The 23,785-nt window shown below is 42.7% G+C and overlaps 1 protein-coding gene across 1 annotated transcript in view; it reads right to left on the reverse strand.

Moving 5' to 3' along the window:
• Positions 1–999: 999 nt before the first annotated feature.
• The window catches only part of LOC126305111 (uncharacterized), a 371,181-nt gene continuing 348,395 nt past the window's right edge, over positions 1,000–23,785 (reverse strand). The window contains exon 12 of the mRNA XM_049992019.1: positions 1,000–4,341. Coding sequence (XP_049847976.1) covers positions 3,154–4,341 — 1,188 coding nt within the window. The 3' untranslated portion in view covers positions 1,000–3,153. The remainder of the gene's footprint in view (positions 4,342–23,785) is intronic.

The following is a 23,785-nucleotide window of genomic DNA, read 5'->3' on the forward strand; positions in this document are numbered from 1 at the left end:
TTTTGACATTCAGGAGAAGTTTGCATTCAAATTTCAACTTTATAACTATCATAGTTTCAGAGTCTGCCCCGGTAGCTGAGTGGTCAGCGCGACAGATTGTCAATCCAAAGGGCCCGGGTTCGATTCCCGGCTGGGTCGGAGATTTTCTCCACTCAGGGACTAGGTGTTGTGTTGTCCTAATCATCATCATTTCATCCCCATCGACGTGCAAGTCGCCGAACTGGCGTCAAATCAAAAGACTTGCACCAGGCGAACGGTCTACCCGACGGGAGGCCCTCATCACACTACATTTCATTTCATTTCATTTCATAGTTTCAGAGATAAGAAATTGCTAAAAAAGTAAGAAACTGACACTTAGGAAAATAAATTCAGTTAGGAAATTAAATAGTTTATCCTTTGGTATTATCTAGAAACATAAACATAACTGGCAGGGTGCAAAATCAATTAATTAATATTAAAACTTTAATTATTTTTCGTTTTTTTAATTTAAAGATGAGACAATATTATTATTGGTGTCTACAATTGTTGTGGGAGTATATGTGAGTGAATGAGTGTGTGTACATGGGACATTTGTCAAATTTTAATGTTGCATTATATACCATCTTAAGTAACCTGCAAAAGTTAGTCAAGCCTGTCGTGGGAAAATGTACATAGGGAACTTACCCAAACTGCCGATGACGTATGTCGATGTGTGATTGCTATTGTAACAGAGCTGTCACAAAGTCAGCTGGAGTATTATCTGTATCTACAGGATATTTCCAGATTTATTGTCTTTTCATTTTCATTTATTAAACATTATTTTAATATTTGTATATCAGGATGACGTATTTATGGATTGGTGCAGGCCAGTTTTGGTGCAAGTATGATCATGAGTGAGCATTCTCGATGGCAGTGAGTACTGTGGTTCCCACTCATTATCTGATAGTTACACTGAGAGTGAAGTTGCAAGAAGGGAGTTTCTCGCTAGCTTTGAATGCGGACGGTCATGTTACTAGTGAGAGTGAAAACAATGTGTAAAATGAAGGAATACTGAGTTCCTCGTGTTTGATACATGTCGTGACTAACGCTGATGTAGTTACAGAGAGTTTTGTGAAGTTTGAAAGTTTTAGAACTGTGTTGTTGGAATGATATCTGCATGTGAAAATTTGGCCTACATAGTATCTGCAGCACGTTTCAGTATTCAATCACTGGGAATTTTTGGCAAGCAATTTCCTTTTTTAAATCCACTAGAAGGACTGAATGTAATAACTCCTGTTAGTGGTGGAATTTAATGACTGTGGAAACGTTTAACTCGGGTCGGATTTGGACAGATTTCTGGCTACTGTGCATGCGAAATGAGCATATGAATTTTGAATGTGATGACAATAACAAATAGTTTAACAGCAGACGGAATTTCAAACTCCGCCACGCTGCACCACGGCGATCTCAGGACACGAGCCCTCCAGACTTCTCCCTGTGGGATTACGTGGAAGGCGACAACATCACCTGCACATAACTGCAGTGATCTCCACAGAATTACACTTACTGAGCCTCTGTTACACCAGATGTGCTCACGTGCATAGGTGCTGCAAACTGCAGTATCTGTCTCTCACAAATTTCTTAAAAATTGCATATGGGAATCGATGTGGTTTCGTGTGGGCATCCTGTATACCGTGTGTTTAGGCTCTATACAGCAAGTTCGATTGCACAGCAGTGCCGAGAAATGGTATCGAATGAACCATGTCAGCTTGCCGCCGAAATCATTCTAATAAAATTACTGGCAGATTAAAACTGTGCACCAACTGGGATCCAAACCCTCAGCCTCAGCTGCAGCAGGCAGCCATTCCTCTATTCTGGGAGTGCTAGCCCAGCAATGAGGTATTTGGAAGAGCTCCTGTGAAGTTTGGAAGGTAGGGCTTGAGTCATGCCTGGCTAGCTCAGCTGGTAAGAGCACGGCCAGCTAAGGGTGAGTCCCAGGCACGGCCAGCTAAGGGTGAGTCCCAGTTGGCACACAGTTTAAATATGCCAGGCAGTTTCAAAACTCCGCACACTCCATTGTCGACTGACAGGTTTATTCAATTCTTTTACTGTTCACATTGAGACCTATAGTGAACTACTCGGAGGAAGCCAATTACACACATCAGCCACTTTTTTATTTGAAACAAGCACTTAATTTTATGGGCAATTAGTATTTTTTGCTCCTATAGGCATTAGCAAACAGCCTGATGGTACAAATAAAACAAATGTTATGAGCATCATCATCATATACAGTCTTATGACACATTTGTCTCACCCACAAACAAGAACTAATGAAGTTTTCATGCTCTCAAACTAAAATAGAGCCAATAATCACAGCACATGATACATCACAAATAATAGATAATGCTACATTGGCACAGTTTAGTTCAGTAATTATCAATTCTTCTGTGAATGTGGGTTTTGAGCTGATTACTTAAGATGTATACACAGATAAAGCAGTTGTACCTACTTCCTATCGAAAGCCTGCTTCATCCACTTCAGTTTGGTACTTGTAGTATTTGTACAGTGAATATTTGCACACATTGTCTAAAATGCTGAATGGTGATAGTAAGAAAAGCACTGCTGAAAAAGACTATACATAGCTTTGAACAGAAGTAAAGGGTGGACAATAAAAAACTCTGATGAGAGGAGAATGAAAGCTTTTGGAGTGTGGCACTTCAGAAGAACATGTTTAGACAGAAGCAAAAAAGAGACATGCAGAACAGAACAACAACACAAAGAGCTGCACCAAATCAGTCTTTGGACTGGAGATAACAACAACAACAACAACAACTAAGGCAAGTGAAAATGATTCGCATTTGCAACATGAACACCATTGTAATACATGTGTTGGTATCCGAGTTGTATCACCATTAATGTTGTGTGTGTCCAATTTTGTCCAAAAAATATTTGTAGTGTTTCTCTCTGGCTGAATATACAATCATGTACCGAGTTTGACTCATCTGCCCTAGATTTTTTATGCAATATTTCCAAAGTGTTCTTATATTGCTTGAAAAAATATGGGAACTGTGACTACTGGTGAACTATATGGGAACCCCAGACATCATTTTAGGACTATCTCAATTGGCAGTGCAAAATAAACACATTACTGCGAGTGAAACAGAGTTCTCACAACAACACAGGAGCCGCAAAGACTCACGCGGAATCATACACGACACCGGGGACGCAGAAGGCACAACGGCAGTCGTGCACCTTGGCGTGCTTGAGCATGTGGTCCTTGCGAATGAAGCCCTTGCTGCAGACGTGACAGACGTATGGCCGCTCCCCAGAGTGCAACATTTTGTGGCGGGCCAGGTGTGCTCTGTTAGTGAACCTCTTGGGGCACTCGTCGCAAGAGTGCCGTTTGCCGGCATCGGCTCCAGCACCGTGCTCCATGAGGTGGGCTCGGTATGTCACGAGGCCGGGGAGCACCGCCCCGCAGAGCTCGCACTCTAAGTATGTGCCACCAGAGTGGGAGATGACGACGTGCCGCCGCAAGGTAGAGTCGCTGTCAAAGGACACACCACAGACGGGACACACGCGTCCCAACTTGGGTGAGCCGTCCGGCGAGGCGACCGTTGCCGTAACAGTGGGAGTGGGAGGAGAAGAACGTTTTGACTCGGCTGCACATATTGTGATGCCGGGGTACTGAGACTGCAGCTTCTCGATGTGTCTGGGGAGAAGAACTGCCTCATCTCTGCACTGACCGGCCGTGACGGGTGTCGACTGTGGCATGCCAGACTGGCCAGACTGCGGACGGGTCCGGCTCACACTGTCACGTAAATTACTTTCGCAGACCATCTGCGGCACGATCCGGAAAGCATTCTGTCTGCCGTTCCTGAAAGGGGTGTCATCAGGTGGGAAGGACGAGACGGTCTTTCGCACAGCACCGCCTCTACCACTACTGTCAGGAGCGACAGTAACTGCAGAACTGGTAACACTTGTAGTCGGTACGGACAATGACTGTGAGCTGTCGCCTGACCTACGAGGATGCATGAGCTGCTGCTGCTGCTTCTGAAGGTGTTGCAGGCAGAGGTCGTGCTGCTCCTGCTGCTGTATTCGGTGCCGTATTTTGTGCTGCTCGTGCACTCGCTGCTGGTACAGGTACTGCTGCTGCTGGGAGTGCATCATATCCCACCTCATCTGGCATGCGAGGCTGTCCTGGGGACCATCAGGTACCCACGGTGGCTGGCAGAACTGGGACCCGAACAGCCTGGGCACATTGTGTCGCTGCCACTCGTACTCGTACGAGCAGAAAGGCTGTGGCACGTATGCCGGTGCTCTGCCTCCATCTGGCATCAGTTGTGGCATCAGTTGTGGCTGCTGCAGTGTTGGTGGGCCCACCTGATTTTGACAAACATTTTATCATATTAGTAACTTAAAAGTTAGAAATATTTTTGTTAGTAATATAAAGTAGCAACATAGTTTCATCAAAAAATCTCTCAGATTTGCAGATTGAAATTTCAACTTACGTGATCCAAGTTTTGTCGTACAGGTTTACTTGTCAGTACTTCTTGAGTTTCAGAACACGACTGCAAAAATTCGAGAGATATGGAAAATAGACACTCTGAGTTTTGATTCGTAATACGGGCAGTGGCTCGATAGCGGAGTGCACTACTAGTGGGCAAGCATGTCAGAAAACGGCACATAACGGAGTGATGCGTACAGTCATGTCCTCAAATTTGCTAAATCTGAGTCTCTGTGATGGTTCAGTGATGTTCTCATACCGAATGTCAGGTGAAAGCTCCGACAGACAAAACAATTCACAGACAGTACGAAATATTCTGTGTGTCTCACATGTTGTGAAGAAGACATGCTGGCTGGTACCACCGGCAGAGGTGTGTAGCTATTGTTTGCCGGGAGCCCTGAAAAGTCGACAACATTCGAGAGCACAGAACTGCAGCTACCGTTGGGCACATTCTACACAAACATTTGCACGTAAAGCCGTACCAGCTGCAGCCATTGCTATTTGGGATAGTGACCTTCCTTCTGACTTTCAGAATTACTTGCAGTGACTGCCGGAGGAAGGCTTTTTCTGACAAGCTGGTTTCCAATGATAAATCCATGTTTTGTGTTTCTGGAAAGGTGAACCATCATAACATGCACAGTTTGGGGCACAAAAATCCACATGAGATTGTGGAACACACTTGTGATGCACCTAGATTTAATTTGTTTGTGGCATTTGGTCTTCAAAACTTTACAGACTTTTTTTGCAGAGACAAATGTGACTGATTTTGTGGAACTGGATATGCTGCAGCATTGGCATATGACACAATTACAACAAAACAGAGGCGAAACCATTTTGCAATAAGACAATGCTCCACCAGACTTTTTTTCAGATGCTCACGATTACCTCAAGGCCAAACTACCTCAGCATCAGATTAGATGTGCATTTTGATACTTGTCTTTTTCACCAGCCACTATGCCTTAGGTCCATGCAATAAATTCTTTTGGGTTTATGTAACAGATCATTTGTTTGTGACTCCGCTGTCAGTTAATCTGGAAGTGTTGCAGGGAATGATACCTAATGAAGTCACTGATACCATTCATGACATTTACGAAGAGTTTGATCATCATACTGATGATTGGTGGGTCACAATGTGTGCCCGTATTAAGGGGAGTTAGAATGGAAAAAATTTTCTTTTTACATTTTTGGATTTTTATCTCATTATTAAAAATTAAAAATGTGTGTGTGTGTGTGTGTGTGTGTATTTATTACTTCAAGATCTAATAAAATCAGTAATTTTGGAGGTTAAATTACACATTTTTATTGGTAGCACTGTCAAAAACAGTATTGTATCATTTCATAGTATAAACATGCACTGTATGTTGAACTGCTAACATTTTTCCAAGGAAAAGTGACAAACTGATTGGTAAATCTCTCAAAAAGTAAAGTATGATGCCAAGATGAAGTGTTTTTAAGAACCGTGAATTTCATGGTAACAGATTTTTGAATAAAGGAAAACACTGTGTTCAACATGTGGCGTGTGAAGTTACTGACAATGAAATACAGGTAAACTCGTTAGTGTCCAGCGAAACAGCCATTAGTGCTTTGAAGATTAAGATAAAATGTTGTGATACACAGTTTTCTCAAAATGAAATTGTTGTAAATGGGAGGTTATGTTAGGTTATATTTTGATAGATTTACACATCCTAACAAGAGTGTTAGATGAATGTGCGTGTTGTAAAATATGTGGAAACCAAGTTAGTTTACTTGAAGACAGTGAGGTATTAAACAGACTAGCCTGGAAACTTTTAATTAATTTTGGAATTCTGGTAAGTGTAAAGATAATTATTTTGAAGTAAATGTTTGGTGGTTTTATGGATTGAGAGCTATTGGCAAAGGACACACAGCCACAGAAACAATGTGTGCCGTGATGAATATGCCCTACAAAATCAACAAATATGCAGGATTTTTTGGAGTTGCTGTGGAATCTCTTGCATTTGAGTCAATTAATGGTGCTGCAAACAAAGCTGTTGAAAATAAGTGAAATAAAATGAACTGACATACCAGTAGCTTTTGGCACTTGGCAGAAGCGCGGCTACAGTTCTAAGAATTCTGTTGCTACGGTGACCAGTGTGGATAGTGGAAAGGTATTTTCAGATCTTAGCCAAACATTGTCATAAGTGTAAATCAGGGAATGAAGAAGGGCATATCTCTGACAGAAATTATGAAGGGACAAATGGTGGTAAGGAAGCCTCTGCAGCTACTGAAATTTTTAGTCGATCTGTGAACGAAAGGGGAGTGTGTTACACTAAGTTCTTAGGTGATGGAGACTCAAAAGCATATAACAGTGTAGTAGGCTCTCAGCCTGATGGTGAGAAGATTATCACAAAACTGGAATGTGTTCATCATGTCCAGAAGAGGATGGGCACCAGGTTGAGGAAGTGGAAACAAAGTTTGAGAAACAAGAAACTTTCTGATGGTAAAACCAAAAAACCAGTACACCACCTTTGCCCTCCTCTACCTGATTCATGGTGCAATTACAGCAATGCCCAGTACTCAAACAGTTCAAACAGCCATAAACATTTCATTCCAGCTGCAGTCATGGCTATCATGAAACCTATTTACAGAGAACTGGCAAATCCTGAATTACTGAAGAAGTGTCTGCATGGTCAGACTCAAAATGCTAACAAGTCATTCAATAATCTTGTATGGACTAGCTTACAAAAAAATGTTTTTGTTGGAATGAAGACACTGCTTTTAATTATGGCAATGTTGGTAGGGTGAAATTGCTACAGCATATGAGAATTAATGCTGGAGCAAACTGTAGCAGAGAACTTGAACGGATGGACAAGGTTTGCATTGATAAAGCAAGTATACAGCACAGTTGGCCACTAAGGAGTACAGAAAGAATAAACAACTTACAAAAATATCAAGAGGATGATACACAGTATATTGCATAAAAAAAAGCATAAATTAAGTGAGTTACAGTCTTTTGAAACATTAGAAGCTATTCCTGAAAATTTACATTTTCTGTTAGAAACCACTTCAAGTAGAGTATTCAGATTTTCAGGGAGTAATAACATGCATATCCTGAGTCTACTGAACTAAAAGAAGAACATAATGTTATGTATAATTAAAACTATTTAGGATAATGTACAAAAACAAATTTTAACCATTTAATTAAAAAATTATATTTCCGAAAGCAGTGGCTGAAATGCAATTAGTGTAATTCAGTAGACTCAGAACATAGAATTTAATGTCCTGTAAAAGTTCCATAACAATGGCTACAGTGATTCCTGATATACAGGGAAACCAACTCACTAAATTTAAAGTTTATCTTCTGTATGTTTGCAGTTTTCTCTGCAGTTTCTTCAAAGCTGTAGTTTCTTCTGAAAGCTTAGAGGCACTTGTGAATAAGTAAGGCTTTACTTTTTGTATACCATCTGTGACACAATCACACCATATTTCACAACACAGTAACCAACCCTGAGCAGTCAGTGGTTATCTTGAGAATGAAGGCATAAGCTGCATGTGGTTTTTGTTGCATTGTAAACAATAAAAGTAAAATCAATCTATTAATAGTCGAGACAGTTTTATATCGTATGTGAGAGCATGTTTTTCTTTACTAGTTTCCATTTCTTGAGTTGCCACATCACCTAACAGAGATTATTCCAGGTACAGTCAAACCATCAAATTTTATCAGCAATTCATTATAAGTTGTCCTACGCAATTCCGTGCCATGCCATGTCATTACGTGATAACCCTATATATACGAGAAATGGGCAAGTAAACTTAAATATGATGTCACTAGAATGTAATATCTACAGATTTTGGCAGCAAAAAACAGATCACTTTTCAAACTAGATGCCCTCCACACTACGGTCATTCTTGACTGAAGCAAGACATCCTGAGAAAGTCTGTGAAATATGAGAAAGACGGCAAAGTACTACATTGCATTGAAATTAGTAAAAAGCAACACAAAACTGAATATTCAGTGCTGGTAAATAAAATGCCTGTGTGGAGATAAGGATGTCTAATTACGTATCAACACGATTCACGTTGTCCGTCGCACTTCACATAGTGTAGACCGGGAACTGTCTGCTAGGCATGCTCTATGTAAAACTGACTGGGCACAGCCCGTGCTGCCTGAGTTGTTGTTGTTGTTCTGCCAGCAGAGGATGTGGCCGAATTCTCGCATGCCCTCTGGTGGATGGGACTTTACTTGCGGCAACTACTGTCCGTGACGCACCGTGCCGATGTGTGCCTCCCGCGATCTTTCTGGTGGCTACTGCACTCCTCCTCCTTCGGGGGTGAAGCCACTGTGATTCACTGCGTCGGAAGGTGGAGGTGGAGCGTCGGGCAGGAGCGATGACCTCCACATCCATTGGAATGCTGGAGTCTGGGGGATCTGCCAACCCTCGAGCCGGAACCTTCGAATACGGTTGAACGTGAGCCACATGAAGAGGCCCTCGTCGTTCCACCACCGGGGCCCGGGACACAATGGGCGACAAGCTGTCGAACTCCGAATCCTGTTCCACCTCGGGAGGGGCAAGACCCAGTGGCGGGGATGATGGGGAAGGCACAACCACAGGTGAACCAGCCTCCTGAGAAACTGGGCCTGTGAGGGGGGGCCGGCTCTCACTGGGGCATCTCTAACGATGGCGATGCTGGTGCTGGAGCTATTGGAGGCCGCCAAGGCTGAGAACCATTGCAGTGTGACGAAGTCACAGGTGGGAGGGGCGGTAGTGTCCCCTGAGAAAACAACACGGGTGCTGGCAATGTGAAGAAGGCGCCTGAGGGGTCGGAGGGTGGGTACCCAAATGTGGACGTGGCTGATTTTGGTGATAACACACCTCCCGGTCCCCCACCTGCTAGGTATAGAGCCGGCAGCATTGTGACCCAATGTGGATTGCGACCAAACCCACGTGCCCAGACCAACATACCCAGTGGAAAGCCGGGTACCCTGTTTTCCAAAGACTGGCGAGGACCAGGCCAGAGGAGGTGCAGCACAGTTCTAGGTTGGCACCTGTGGAGGAGCTCTGCGGGGCTGCATTTTCCCATCAGTGTGGTCCGGTATGCCATCGGGAAAAATGTCAACGCCTCCCCCGCAGGAAATTCGCACACATAATTTTTCATCTGCATCTTAAATGTGCACACCATGCGCTCGGCTGCCCCATTTGATTGTGGATGAAAGGAGGGAGAGCAAACGTGCCGAATACTGAAGCACCTACAAAAATACCGGAAGGTCTGCGAAATAAACTGAGGTCCATTGTCCGATACCAGGGTGATTGGCAGACCTTCCACAGAAAAGATTTTTGAGAGTGCCTGGATTGCAACTTCTGAAGTGGTTGAGGAGCAGCGAACCACATATGGGAATCAGGAATAAGCATCAATGACAAGGAGCTGAAAGCCATTGAGAAACGGACCCGCATGCCTGGGTTTCAGGCAGCCATGACGAGAACGCTGACCTGGTAGATGCCTGTTGGCTCACGCACTGGAAACAGGTGACCACCAAGTGCTCTATTTCTCTGTCAATAACAGGCCAGTACACATGTCTGCGAGCCAAGGTTTTAGTACGAGAAACACCCCAGTGCCCCTCATGTAATAACGTGAGGACCTCCCTTCAAACTTGATGGAACAACCACGCGAGCAGCTGTATCATCAGTAGCCAGAAGGAGAACTCCTGCCAAGACTGAGAGGCAGTCTCGTAGAACAAAATAATTACGAAGAGGGTCCGAGGCCGGCCTGGAGGTCGGGACGACCACCCCTGCTGAACAAGGCAAACTACTTGCCGGAGAACCAGGTCAGCTGCCGTTACCCTGGCGACTCTAGAACTAGTGATCGGGAAGCCATCAACCGCTTGGCGGGACGCCACATCCAAATGAAAACACACAATCTCCTCCCGATCGAACTTAGGATCCGGGCCCACCGGAAGACGGGAAAGAGCGTTGGTGTTGGCATGCTGTCCGGTAGGGTGAAAATGAATGTCATAATGGTACTTAGAGAGGAACAAGGCCCAGCGCTGCAGTCTATGGGCCGCCCTATCCGGAATCTGAGAGGCGTGGCCAAATAATGATATTAATGGCTTATGGTCAGTGATTAACTGAAACTTCGTGCCATACAAGAAAGGGTGAAACTTGTTAACAGTGTAGACAATGGCCAAAGCCTCTTTTTCCACCTGGGAGTAATGGGCCTGCGCAGGACTAAAAGTTTTAGATGCAAACACCAGTGGCTGCTCGAAGCCATCCACATTGCGATCGGCCAGGATCGCCCCACCCCAAGGCGCTGACGTGAGGAGACCCTTCAACGAGGTGAATGCTCGCTCGTATGCAGGCGACCAATCAAAAGGAACCCCTTGTGCAGAAGACAGTACAGAGGGCAGGCTATGGTGGAAGCCCTGAGAATGAACCGGTGGTAATAGGCAATCTTGCTTAAAAAAGCTTGTAACTCCTTCGGGGAAGCGGGCCGCGCAAGGTCGATGATACCTCGGACCAAACTTCCTAGCGGCTGGACACCATGCCGAGAGATGGTGTAGCCCACATACTCAATGGACAGTTGAAAGAAGTTCGACTTACGCAGGTTGCTACACAAGGCCACGGATCTGAATTTGAGAAAAAGGGTTTGAAGATTGTGCAAGTGTTCCTTCGTGCTGCGGCCTGTGACAATTATGTCGTCCAGGTAATTAATACAATGAGGGACTGCTGACGTGACATGCTCAAGATAATGCTGGAATATCACCAGGGCACTGGATATTCTGAAGGCCAATCACTGGTACTGGTAAATGTCAAATGGGGTGTTTATGACCACCAGCAATTTGGAGTCCTCATCAAGTGGTACCTGATGATAAGCCTCTGAAAGATCGATTTTCGAAAAATATTGGCCTCCTGCCATGTCGGAGAACAATTCATCAGAACGAGGCAAGGGATAGATGTCCACCACCAATTGAGAATTAATGGTGGCCTTGAAATCGCCACCAAGACGTAATTTTCTCGAGGTTTCCTGACAACAACGAGGGGCGAAGCCCACTCACTAGAAGAAATGGGAAGAATGACTCAGAGGGCTGTCAGCCGGTCTAGCTCTGCTTTTACCTGAGGGCAAAAAGCCAAGGGGATCTGCCTCGCACGTAGAAAATACGGGAGAGCCGATGCATTCAATGTTAAGTGAGCAAAGTCTGAAACACGCCCCAGGCCATCCTCAAAGATATCCTTGAAGTCAGAGGTCAAAGATTCCAATGATTGATAGGGAACGTCTTCGGAGACCAACTGTATGGTGTCTGCGACAGGAAAACCAAAATCTTGCAAGACATCCAATGCAAAAAGGTTAGGGAAGCTCGCATCACTGATAACAATAAAAGTAAGAGGCCGAGTGACTGATTTGTAAGGAATGTCGGTAGTGAATTGACCCAGTGGGGGAGTGAACTGTTTACCATAACCACGGAGACGCCAGTAAACTGGCGCCAACGGGGGCGACCCAGGGTCGGAGTAACTATGTGCATTCAACAAGGAAACTGTGCGCTGGTATCTACTTGCAGTTGTAGTCGGCGCGACCGAACTGACACCTCGATAAAGAGTTTGTGTGCCGATGTGTCGAGAGCCTGGCTCGATGAAACTTCCTGAATGTCAACGTCCATGTCCTCTGTACCTGTGTCCTTTGATTCATTTGAGGCCGAGTGGCAAACTTTAGCAATGTGTCCTTTTTTATACATTTGTGACAAACGGCCCAACGCTGGAGGCACTCTGACTGATCATGATGTATATAGCACGACGCACAGGACGGTAACAGGGGCTGGCGGCTAGAACTCTGTTTACGCGCTGTGCGGGAGTGGCCATAATGGCCGGATTGTACTACTCGCACATCGTCCACCCTGGATACTGTGGACGCGGCTGCGCCGCCCTGAACTGCCGCGATGTCGCACCACGCTTCCAACTGTTGACCTGCGGCGTGAGAGACTTCATACAATTGAGCAATGGACAGGACTTCCTCTAGGGAAGGGTCTTCCAACCGCAGGGCCCATTGCTGGACCTCCCTATCAGGGGCCGAACGAACAATGACATCTCGCACCATAACGTGGGATATGACTCTTGCTCCGTGACAAAATGACACTTGCGACTAAGACCGTGCAGGATAGCGGCCCACGCCCAATAAGACTGATGAGGCTGTTTCTTGCATTGATAGAACTCAACCCTAGCCACCACAACAAGCATGCGGCAGCAATAACATGAAGACAGCAATGAACACAATGCATCAAAAGACCAGGTTCCTGCAACGGCCCTAGCTGACACAAAACTTGATACAGCGAGGGAGATATCCAAGACAAGAAAAGAGCACGACATACCTCCACATCGGCAACATGAAATGCCTGGATATACTGCCGAAGGCGATGTTCATATGCGTCCCAATCCTCTGTTGTCTCATCATACGGGGAAAGGGAGGAGGGAACGTCGCTGGAGAAGACTGCGTGGAGAGCAACGCCGGAAGCACTTGTTTCATGGTTGCCATGAGCTGTTTCTTCTGCTCGACCCAAACCTGCACTAAACCCTCCATGCCACAGATAAGCTGCGAAACTGGAACAACGTCGCAACACAGCCCGTGCTGCCTGAGTTGTTGTTGTTCCGCTGGCAGAAGGCGCGGCCCAATTCTCGCGTGCCCTCTGGTGGACGGGACTTTACTTGCGGCAACTACTGTCCGTGACGCGCCGTGCCAATGTGCACCTCCCGCGATCTTTCTGGTGGCTACTGGAAATTATATATGTCATAAAATAAAAGAACACACTTGCACTTCTCACTCAATTATGAGCCAGAAGAAAAATGCAAAAGTGATTATATTCCACTTTGAAAGATTCAGGCAGAATAATGGGGAACCAGCTTCATGTATGAATTAATTATAAGTTCACAGTTATGAGATAACTTCTCCATCACACTCACAACTGTGCAATGGGAAGCACCTCTCCAACCCAACAACTTACGGCCAATGACAATTCCCAAAGTTGGCGAGTGTGCCTGGAATGCCACAATTGAGCAACAAACATTACAATAATTCAGTGCATGTTGCCAATAACACTCTCCCGCCCTATTTCTCAGAATGCCCAGTGTCTTTCAGAATGCCCTGACTTCTCCAGTAAATTAATTATACTTGAGATTTCCTGATTTTCCAGACAAGTTACAACCTTATAACCTGCCTGTCACCACTCACCACATTCTATGCTATTCTCCTACTTTAGTTTGACATGTTTCTGAGCTATGATCCTACTGTCTAGAACTACACTATTTTCTGGCTGTCACACTTGCTTCAGTTTCTCTACTAACACTAAATAAATAATATAATACTTAAAATGTAGGAAAAGATAGACTGCTACTTACCATAAAGAAGACACATCACGTTGCAGACAGGCGTGATTAAAGACACTCGCATACATTGGCCACAGCATTCATCAGTATAGAAAACACACACACACAAACACACACACACTCTTTGCGCACACCTGGCAGCAACTCCAGTATCTCGGGCTGGAATGCTGGCCTGAGATGCTGGAGTTGGCTGTCAGGTGTGTGCGAGATGTGTTTGCTTGTGTGTGTGTGTGTGTGTGTGTGTGTGTGTGTGTGTGTGTGTGTGTGTGTGTGTGTGTGTGTGTGTGTGTCCTTTACTGACAAAGGCTGTGGCCGAAACCTATATGTGAGTGTCTTTTAATTGCTCCTGTCTGCAATGTGAAGTGTCTTCTTTATAGTAAGTAGCAATCTACCTTTTCCTACATTGTTGATATTCCTATCTGGAGTTTCCAGTGTTTGATTCAATATAATACTTAGATTTACATGAAAAACAATCTCTGGTGAGATTAAATAAACTGTTAATGGTTACCTTCACTTGCCCACAAAATGTTCATCTTCTGTGTGATTGAAAACTTTCACATTTGCTCTCACACTTCAAATAATGTGATATGTTCGTATGTACTAAATGATACAAGTGATTCACTTTACTTTAATGTATCAAAGGAGCAAAGGCCATAATACCACCAAAATATTCCATTACTGTTTACTAGATTCAGTTTTACTAGACTACCTTCAGACCAATAGATGACACCGTCAATGACCAGCCTAGATGACAAGTAGAGCTCCTGTGTACACTGGGAGGCACCAGTCACAACTGCTCACAGATATTACCGACAACAGCAAACAAAGAAGCCAATGTAATGGGTATGGGACAAGTGACATCTGTTAGTAATGGTGCAATTTAATGCTTGGTAAAAATGTTGTTTTCCTGAGAGTGACAGGTTTCCATTGTGGAATAGTATTTTGTCAGTTGTCAGTACACACGAGTTGACTTCCTGTGGGAAATACGGAGATGCTGCAGTACCAAACAATTCGAAAATGATGAGGTTAACCTCCTGTTTCTGTGAACACGGATCAGTTGCAGATGAAAAGAGAAACAGTAGGCCAGCCATTTTGGTAAATGCTAAACTGGCTAGTTACGGAACATGACGCTGCATTCCTCTTCAGAAATTTTGAGGAGAATATCTGTCCAATTTCAGATTTTGTATGGCAGTGCTCAGAATCTGTGCAGAAGTTGAATTTGGACAAATTATTTTTGTAGTGTTCAGGCGTTAAGGAAACCGATAAACAAATATATCTAGTGCACTGCACACAGTTTCAGTCGTTTCTCGACATCTGTGATTTCACAGCACTGGACTGTATTCTCTTCACTGGATAGGTGAACTGCTTAGGTGAACAGCTGGAGTACAAGAATTTAGTCAACCATAAATTCAAGAGTTTTTCATGAAAATGCTTCTTACTGTCAGGAAACTCGAGTACAGTACACCACACCACGTTACCAAATGGCGGGCCCTACATCCTCTGAAACAACAATAAACAGTGCCGTGCACCAAGACACTGCTACACAGTTTGTTTCGTTTCCTGAAGCAGGTGAACACTATTGTCATTTACAGCTATGCAATGCCATTTTTCACAGGTCTAATGAAACAATCCATTTCTTAAGCAAATTCTTTGGCAATCAAACCATCTGTTAAAAGTTGGTGTCTTCATGTTCTCCTGATTTAATGCCTGTAGACTTCTTTCCATAGGGAAAGCCACATACATTGGCACTGACATAATAAGAGAGATTAACAACATCAGTGTAAACATGCTCCTCAAAATGATCTGAAATGTGGTAAAATGAGTCTGTGCGTGCATTACTGGACTGGGCAACCACTCTGAGAGAAGTTATAAACAACATGTGTGACATCGCTGAATATAATAGACTTCATACATATCGAAATGAGTGATGTGCTGATCACCCTGTACACTGTTCAGATCATACACTGTACTTCACAGTTCTGGGATGTACTGAAGGAAGAAAGGTCGTATTACTATCCTTTAGTATATGAGATTAAATAAAATAATAATATTATGAGAAGGAAAGTTGCTACTCACCATATAGCAGAGATGCTGAGTCACAGATAGGCACAACAAACAGATTTTCACACTTAAAGCTTTCAGCCAATGGCCTTTGTCAACAATAGACACACATACGCGCGCGCACGCACGCCCACACACACACACACACACACACACACACACACACACACACACACACACACACACAGAGACTGTAGTTTTGTGTGTGTGTGTGTGTGTGTGTGTGTGTGTGTGTGTGTGTGTGTGTGTGTGTGTTGTTCAAAATTGGTTCAAATGGCTCTGAGCACTATGCGACTTAACTTCTGAGGTCATCAGCCGCCTACAACTTAGAACTAATTAAAACTAAGTAACCTAAGGACATTACACACATGCATGCCCGAGGCAGGATTCGAACCTGCGACCGTAGCGGTCGCTTGGTTCCAGACTGTAGTGCCTAGAACGCACCGCCACTTCAGCCAGCGTCTACTGTTGACAAAGGCCATTGGCTGAAAGCTTTAAGTGTGAAAATCTTTTTGTTGTGCCTATCTGCGACTCAGCATCTCCACTATATGGTGAGTAGCAACTTTCCTTCTCATAATATTGTCACATTCCATCCTGGATTTTCCATTGTTTGATCATCATCATCATCACCATCACCATCATTTAAGACTGATTATGCCTTTCAGCGTTCAGTCTGGAACATAGCCCACTTATAAAATTCCTCCATGTTCCCCTATTCAGTGCTAACATTGGTGCCTCTTCTGATGTTAAACCTATTACTTCAAAATCATTCTTAACCGAATCCAGGTACCTTCTCCTTGGTCTGCCCCGACTCGTCCTACCCTCTACTGCTGAACCCATGAGTCTCTTGGGTAACCTTGCTTCTCCCATGCGTGTAACATGACCGCACCATCTGAGCCTGTTTGCCCTGACTGCTACATCTATAGAGTTCATTCCCAGTTTTTCTTTGATTTCCTCATTGTGGACACCCTCCTGCCATTGTTCCCATCTACTAGTACCTGCAATCATCCTAGCTACTTTCATATCCGTAACCTCAACCTTGTTGATAAGGTAACCTGAATCCACCCAGCTTTCGCTCCCATACAACAAAGTTGGTCGAAAGATTGAACGGTGCACAGATAACTTAGTCTTGGTACTGACTTCCTTCTTGCAGAAGAGAGTAGATCGTAGCTGAGCGCTCACTGCATTGGCTTTGCTACACCTTGCTTCCAGTTCTTTTACTATGTTGCCATCCTGTGAGAATATGCATCCTAAGTACTTGAAACCGTCCACCTGTTATAACTTTGTTCTTCCTATTTGGCACTCATAAAAACTATCCATCTTATCTTGATCTGTCCCTTCACAATGCGAATATACTGACACAATCCTAATTTTCTTGCTAGACACTGTCAAATCTATCCACTTCAGTCTCATAATATTGGGACAGATAGGTGGAGGACAGCAATTACTGTAGGCCAAGACGAGGGTTATTACTGAGTTCCCAGCTGCAGAACAAGATGTGAAGCAGTCATTAAAGTGAAGCATATTGTATTGGACAGCATATTCAGCAGTTGGGTGGCTCTGCTATATCTTGGACACAGTTTAGAGATGAACATTTGTGTGGACACATAGCTAGTTAGTTGTGATGCTGATGTAGAAGTGACATAGTGGCTGCAGCTTATTTTATAGATCACATGTCTGCTTTCACAGGTAGCCCTGCCATTGATGGAGTAGGAGATGCCTGTGATGGAACTGGAGTAAATGGTTGTAAGAGGATATATGGGACAGGTCTTGTATCTAGGTCTATTCCACTGACATGAGCCAGGATGCAAGATGTTAAGAGAAAGGGTGGAGTAAGGACAGAGAATGATATTGCATAGGTTTGCTTGCTGATGGAATACCACTGTGGGAAGGGTGGAGTGGATATTCCTCATTTCAGGGCATGACAAGAGATGGCGAAAATCTGGTGGAGAATATGATTCAGTTGTCCCAGTCCTGGATGGTACTGAGTCAGTAGAGAAGTGTTACTCTACAGCCACACAGTGGGTATGTGGGAGGTAGTATGTGACTGAAGAGACAAGGCACAGGAAATCTGTTTCTGGACAAGGATGTGATGGTAATCTTGGTCTGTGAAAGCGTCAGTGGGACCCTTGGCATATTTTGAGAGGAACAAATCTTCACTACTGATATGATGAACAGTGGTAACTAGTCTGTACAGAAGGAACTTCTTGGACTAGGATGGTTGGCAGCTGTTTAAATGGAGATATTGTTTGCAGTTGGTAAGTTTGATGTGGACAGAGGTACTTATGGAGCCACTCTTGAAGTGGGGATCACCACTGAGGTAGGTGGCTTGCTGGCTTGAGGACGACCAGGTGAAGTGAATCGGGGAGGTGGTACAAAGGTTTTGGAGGAATGTTGAGACAGAGTCCACACCGTCAGCCCTTATCACAAAGGTGATATGAACCTGAACCAGGAGAGGTATTTGGAATTCAGAGTGATTAGGAAGGATTCCTGTAAATGGCCCACAAATAGGTTGCCATACGAGTGCCCATTGATGTACCACAGATTTGTTTATAGGTTATGCCTCCAAGGGAGAGGCAATTGTGGGTGACAATATAGCCAGTCATGGTGACCAGGAAGGAGACTGTACAACTGGAGTCAGTCAGGCAATGGGAAAGGTAGTGTTCAATATCAGCAAGCCCATTTACGATGGAGCCTTTATCAGCAGGAGGTCATGATCAGTTTTTAGGTGGTGGCTTGCAGTTCTTTCTGCAGATGTAAAATTGGTTTCCATGTTGAGGAATTCAGTAAATGATGCTGAGACAAAGTTCAACTGTAGGAAATTCTGGAAAATTAACAGGAGGGCAGTGGAATAGGATCACAGTTGGATGGAGGAATGAACTGAGTGAGGCAGGGTTCAATATTAGTTTTGGATTGAGTGTGATTGGTTGGGTTGGCGTCAAAAATGTGTTTCCCCTGTACAGACTGGAGAAAGGAGAGAAGCCCAGCGTGACAATTTGTGAAAGGGGCAAAAGGTACGGCTTTTGGGAAGGACTAATACTTCTCTGGGACTAGGATTTTGGAGGACACTCTCATGTCTTTGTTTTGGGTCTCCTTGGGTTTTGGATTGTGTATGCTAGTAGGAGGAAGTTTCTGAGGGCTTGGTAAATGTAACAGGTCAATAAGACAGGGTTTGTCATGTATGAGAAGATGTGGTGGAGCCTCCTGTAGAGGTGATGGATAGTGATTGTGCATTATGGGAGTAGGAAGTGCACAGGTTGAAAAGTTCTTCGAAATGGTATTATGCATGCTGCTCTAGTTCCCAGAGCACACGAATTTCAGTACGGAAAATGGAATACAGGAATTTGGGCTTTTAGATCACGATAATTTTACAAGTGGAGAGGAGGTGTCACAAGCGAGGTTTGAGACTGATTTAATCGGTTTTGCAAGACTGGGTTGGTGAGGGCTATGGACTGACAATATCTGAACACAAAGAGATCCTTTTAGAGGGAGGAATTGCAGCCAAAGATAGGTAATTTGGTGGGATTGCACGAGCTACGTAACAATGCCAAAATAGTATGTGGGCCTGAGTTCTGTCCAGGAACAGGGAAACTTTTCTGTACTGATGTAAATAGACACAGTGTGGATCCATAATTGAAGTAAAAAAAATGCATAAAAATAAACAGGAAAAATAAAAAAGGAGCAGACGGATTAAGTATATGGAAAGAAAGGTGAAACCTGAGGGAATAGAACCTACGATGAAAGACAAAAATAAACTTAAATTGATATGAAAACACAATGAGATCAAAGAGAAAAATAAAGAAAAAGACAGCAGCCACTCATTCCATACCAAGAAGCCCCCTCCATACAGGCTAGCCCCCATGACCGTCGCAGCAGCATTGATGAACAGACCCTCGACAAAAAATATACCAAGGATTCCACTGAGGTCTTCATAGATAAAAATTACCCTTCCAATCTTGTCCAGAAGCAGATCTCCCCTGTCTCGTTTCTATGGCCATCTACCACCTCTCACCTACCCGGTGTCCTGCGACAAAGAAACAATCCCCTTGTGACTCAGTACCATCCAGGATGGGAGCAACTGACTTACATTCGCCAACAGCGTTTACACTATCTCCTGTCATACCCTGAAATATATCCTCCACAGCTCTTTCACAGTGGTATACTGGCACCCACCAAACCTACACAGTACCCTTGTTCGTCACTAATCCACCCCTGTTCCTAACTCTTTGCCTCATGGCTCATATCCGCCATTACGAAAGAAAAAGAAACTAAAGATACTGACGTACCAAATAAATATAAGTGGACCAGCGTAACGTACAAAAAAGACAGAAAGAAGCATTATAATAAGACAGAAAGTGAATTTTTTATTATAGGTGACTCATTATTGAAAAACATAATCGTACCAAACTCCGAAATTGACGTTCGGCCTGGAATCAGGACGCATCAATTGCATACACACCTAAACAACGTCTTAAACTCAAGAGAGAACGCAGGAAATAAGCATAGCAGAAATCCAAAAGGTGTTTTTATCCGTGTGGGAACAAATTCGCTTCGAACCAACAGTGAGGAAGAAATTGTAAACCACACAAGGAACCTCATCCGAACGGCCAGAAGACTGTACCCGAATTCCAGAATAATAATAAGTGGCATTGTGTACAGGAGATCGGTGAGTGACAGCTATGTGCAGCGAATAAACGGCGATATTAAAGAACAGTGCAATAAGCTAGGAGTCGTTTTTATTGATCCCAACAAATTTCTAAGTGCAAAGTGTCTTGCCAAAGATGGTCTACATCTGAACAGGTTGGGCTCAAAAATATTCAGTAAGATGTTCTTAGATACTTGCCAGATCATAAAAAATAAGGGAAACTTATAAGTAGTGATGGGGGTGAAAAAACGTGTGTAGCATTAAGAAAGAAAAAACCAAACCATTATCTGGCAAGAAATATGCTAAAGCCTGTAAGAAATAGTCAAAGTAGGTATGTTATCCACTGGAATATAAATGGCTTAAACACTGATGCTTCTAATAATAAAAGCTCCAAAATAGATGAATTGGAAATCATTCTGTCAGAATATGCAAATATTAAAGTTGTTTGTTTAAATGAACACTGGTTGACTGAGGGGACAATTAAAATTCTGAACAAAATAGGGAACTTCAGATTAGCAAGTAGCTTTTGTAGAAGAAACAAGTTACGTGGAGGCTCATGTATACTTCTACACAATGACATAAATTATGAGACCAGAAACTGTTTTAATTATTTAAATGAAGAATGTGTGTTCGAGAGCTGTTGTGTAGAAATAGTGGACTCGCTAGCAAATGTTATAATAATCTCAATATACAGAATTCCAGGGACATCAACAACAGAACTATTCTTATCTAAGCTTCAAATTATGCTAGAAGACCTTTGTAGAGAAACAAAGAAAAAAGTTGTAATAGCTGCTGATTTTAATATTGATATCACATGTAATAGTAGCCAAGCTTCAAGGTTCACTGACTTAGTTAAGAAATATGGTTTCAAATTGAATTTCTTTGAATCTACCAGGGACAATGGGCAATCAGCAACATGCATTGACAATGTTCTAACTAATTATGTATATGAAGATGTGTATAAATTTTGTGTAGATCTAGGTATTTCAGATCATTATGTATTGTTTATTGAGCTGCCACAGACAGACACAAACATTTCACATACAAGAACCCATATGAGCAGGAACTTTAGCAAAGAAAACTTGCTAACATTTAGTGAGAAGCTAAGAGATAAAACATGGCCTTTTGATTATGGTAACTCAAGTGATAAAAACTTTGAGAAATTCCTAAATAGTTTTCTTGCAGACTTTAATGAAACATTTCCACCTAGACTCTGCAGCAATAAGATAACAAATACAGTAAAGTGGATTACCCAGGGCATAAAAATTTCCAGTGTAAGGAAAAGGCAACTGCACAGAGAACTAAAATATAATAAAGATATAAATTTCATTAAATATGTTAGACTCTATAAAACCATATTTAAAAGAGTTGTCAAGGCAGCAAAACAACTGGCAAACAACAGGTTAATTTTAAATCATAAAAATAAGACAAAGGCTGTGTGGTCAGTCATTAAATCTGAGTTAGGTGTTAAAGCCTGTAACCAAGAAATTCCAAAAATTGACATTGAAGGAAAAACTGTTGTAAATCCAACTCAAATACCAGAGTACTTTAATGAATTCTTTATAAATGTAGCAAAATCTGATGTAGATGTAGCAGATTATCACAACAAAGTAAATCCCTTTGGCCTAGGCAAAAACTCTGAAAACTTTACAAAATTCTCAAAAGTTTCTTTTGAGGATGTAGAAAATGCTATTTTAACATTAAGAAACAAAAAATCTGCAGGTTGGGATAGAATACCCACCAAAGTTATTAAAGTGGTACACAATAGAATTGCAAACCCACTAGCTCAGATAATAAATCAATGTTTTGAAGAGGGCTGTTTCCCAGAGGTACTGAAATATGCTGAAGTCAAACCACTCTTCAAGAAGGGATCAAGAGAGATCATGGGAAATTATCGTCCTATCTCAATTCTCCCAGTCCTATCTAAAATATTTGAAAAACTTGCTGTTGCTCAAATCCAAAACTTCATTGCAAAATATTCTGTTATTCTAAACAATCAATTTGGTTTTCAGCAAGGGAAAAACACCGTAGATGCAGTTAACAGTTTCATTGAGAAAATAAGTACGTCATTAGACAAGAGAAATAAGGTGGCAGGAATTTTCTGCGACCTCACAAAGGCATTCGATTCCGTAAACCACGCATTGCTTGTTTACAAACTTGAAAAGTATGGCATTGGCGGCAGTGCCCTACAATGGCTTAAATCCTACTTATCCAACAGAAAGCAAAGAGTTAGCATTTCTTCAAATGGCGCATATTATTTTTCTGACTGGAAAAAAATTACTCAGGGTGTTCCACAAGGCTCCATATTAGGCCCAGTCCTATTTCTCTTTTATGTTAATGACTTACCATTAAATATCAGCTCCCCATCAGTTCTGTTCGCAGATGATACTTCTGTCTTAGTTGAAGATCAGGATTCAGAAAAAATTCTCAAATCTGTGATCAGTACCCTCAGTACCTTAGAAACTTGGTTTCAGCTAAATGGGCTGAATCTAAACATATCTAAGACTCACGTGATGCAGTTCAAAACCAAACAGTCAAAATGTGAGCAAATTAAGATTGTACACAACAACCAAGTTATAGAAGAAGTTGACTCAGTCAAATTCTTAGGTCTAAAAGTAGATGAAAATTTGAGGTGGCAGGCACACATTGAATACCTTGCAAACAAATTGAGCAGCTTTGCATTTGCAATGCAAATATTATCAACTGCAACGGACATTGACACGCGGAAAGTAGCATATACAAGCTACTTTGAATCCATTATTAGGTATGGTATTGTTTTTTGGGGTAACTCGACAAACATAGTGCGGATACTAAAAATACAGAAAAAAATCATACGAAATATGTGCACTGCCAATCACAAAGAACCATGTCGACCATTATTTAGGAAACTCAAAATATTAACTCTGCCATCCTTATACATATATGAGATTATTATATTTTTGTACTCCAGACGCGACTTATTTGAGGGAAACCATTTTGTCCATTCACATGATACCAGAAACAAAGAAAATTTTATGCTCCCCACCCACCGCCTCAGACTGTTTGCCCAGGGACCTCAATACATGGGAATGAAAATTTTTAATAAATTAAAAGGGAACAAGTTGATGCAGATGAATTTAGGTTCACTTAAAAGAAAGCTATATGAGGTACTGACAATGAAGTGTTATTACTCAGTGGATGAATTCATGCAGGACAATCTGGAAATTTGAGCTGGGTACAATGTGTTACATGTTCCAAGAAATATCCTTATAGTGTTGTTATTTATTATAGTGCTATCATTAATTAATG

This window comes from Schistocerca gregaria, unplaced genomic scaffold (genome assembly GCF_023897955.1).
Source record: "Schistocerca gregaria isolate iqSchGreg1 unplaced genomic scaffold, iqSchGreg1.2 ptg000255l, whole genome shotgun sequence".
Lineage (NCBI taxonomy): Eukaryota > Metazoa > Arthropoda > Insecta > Orthoptera > Acrididae > Schistocerca > Schistocerca gregaria.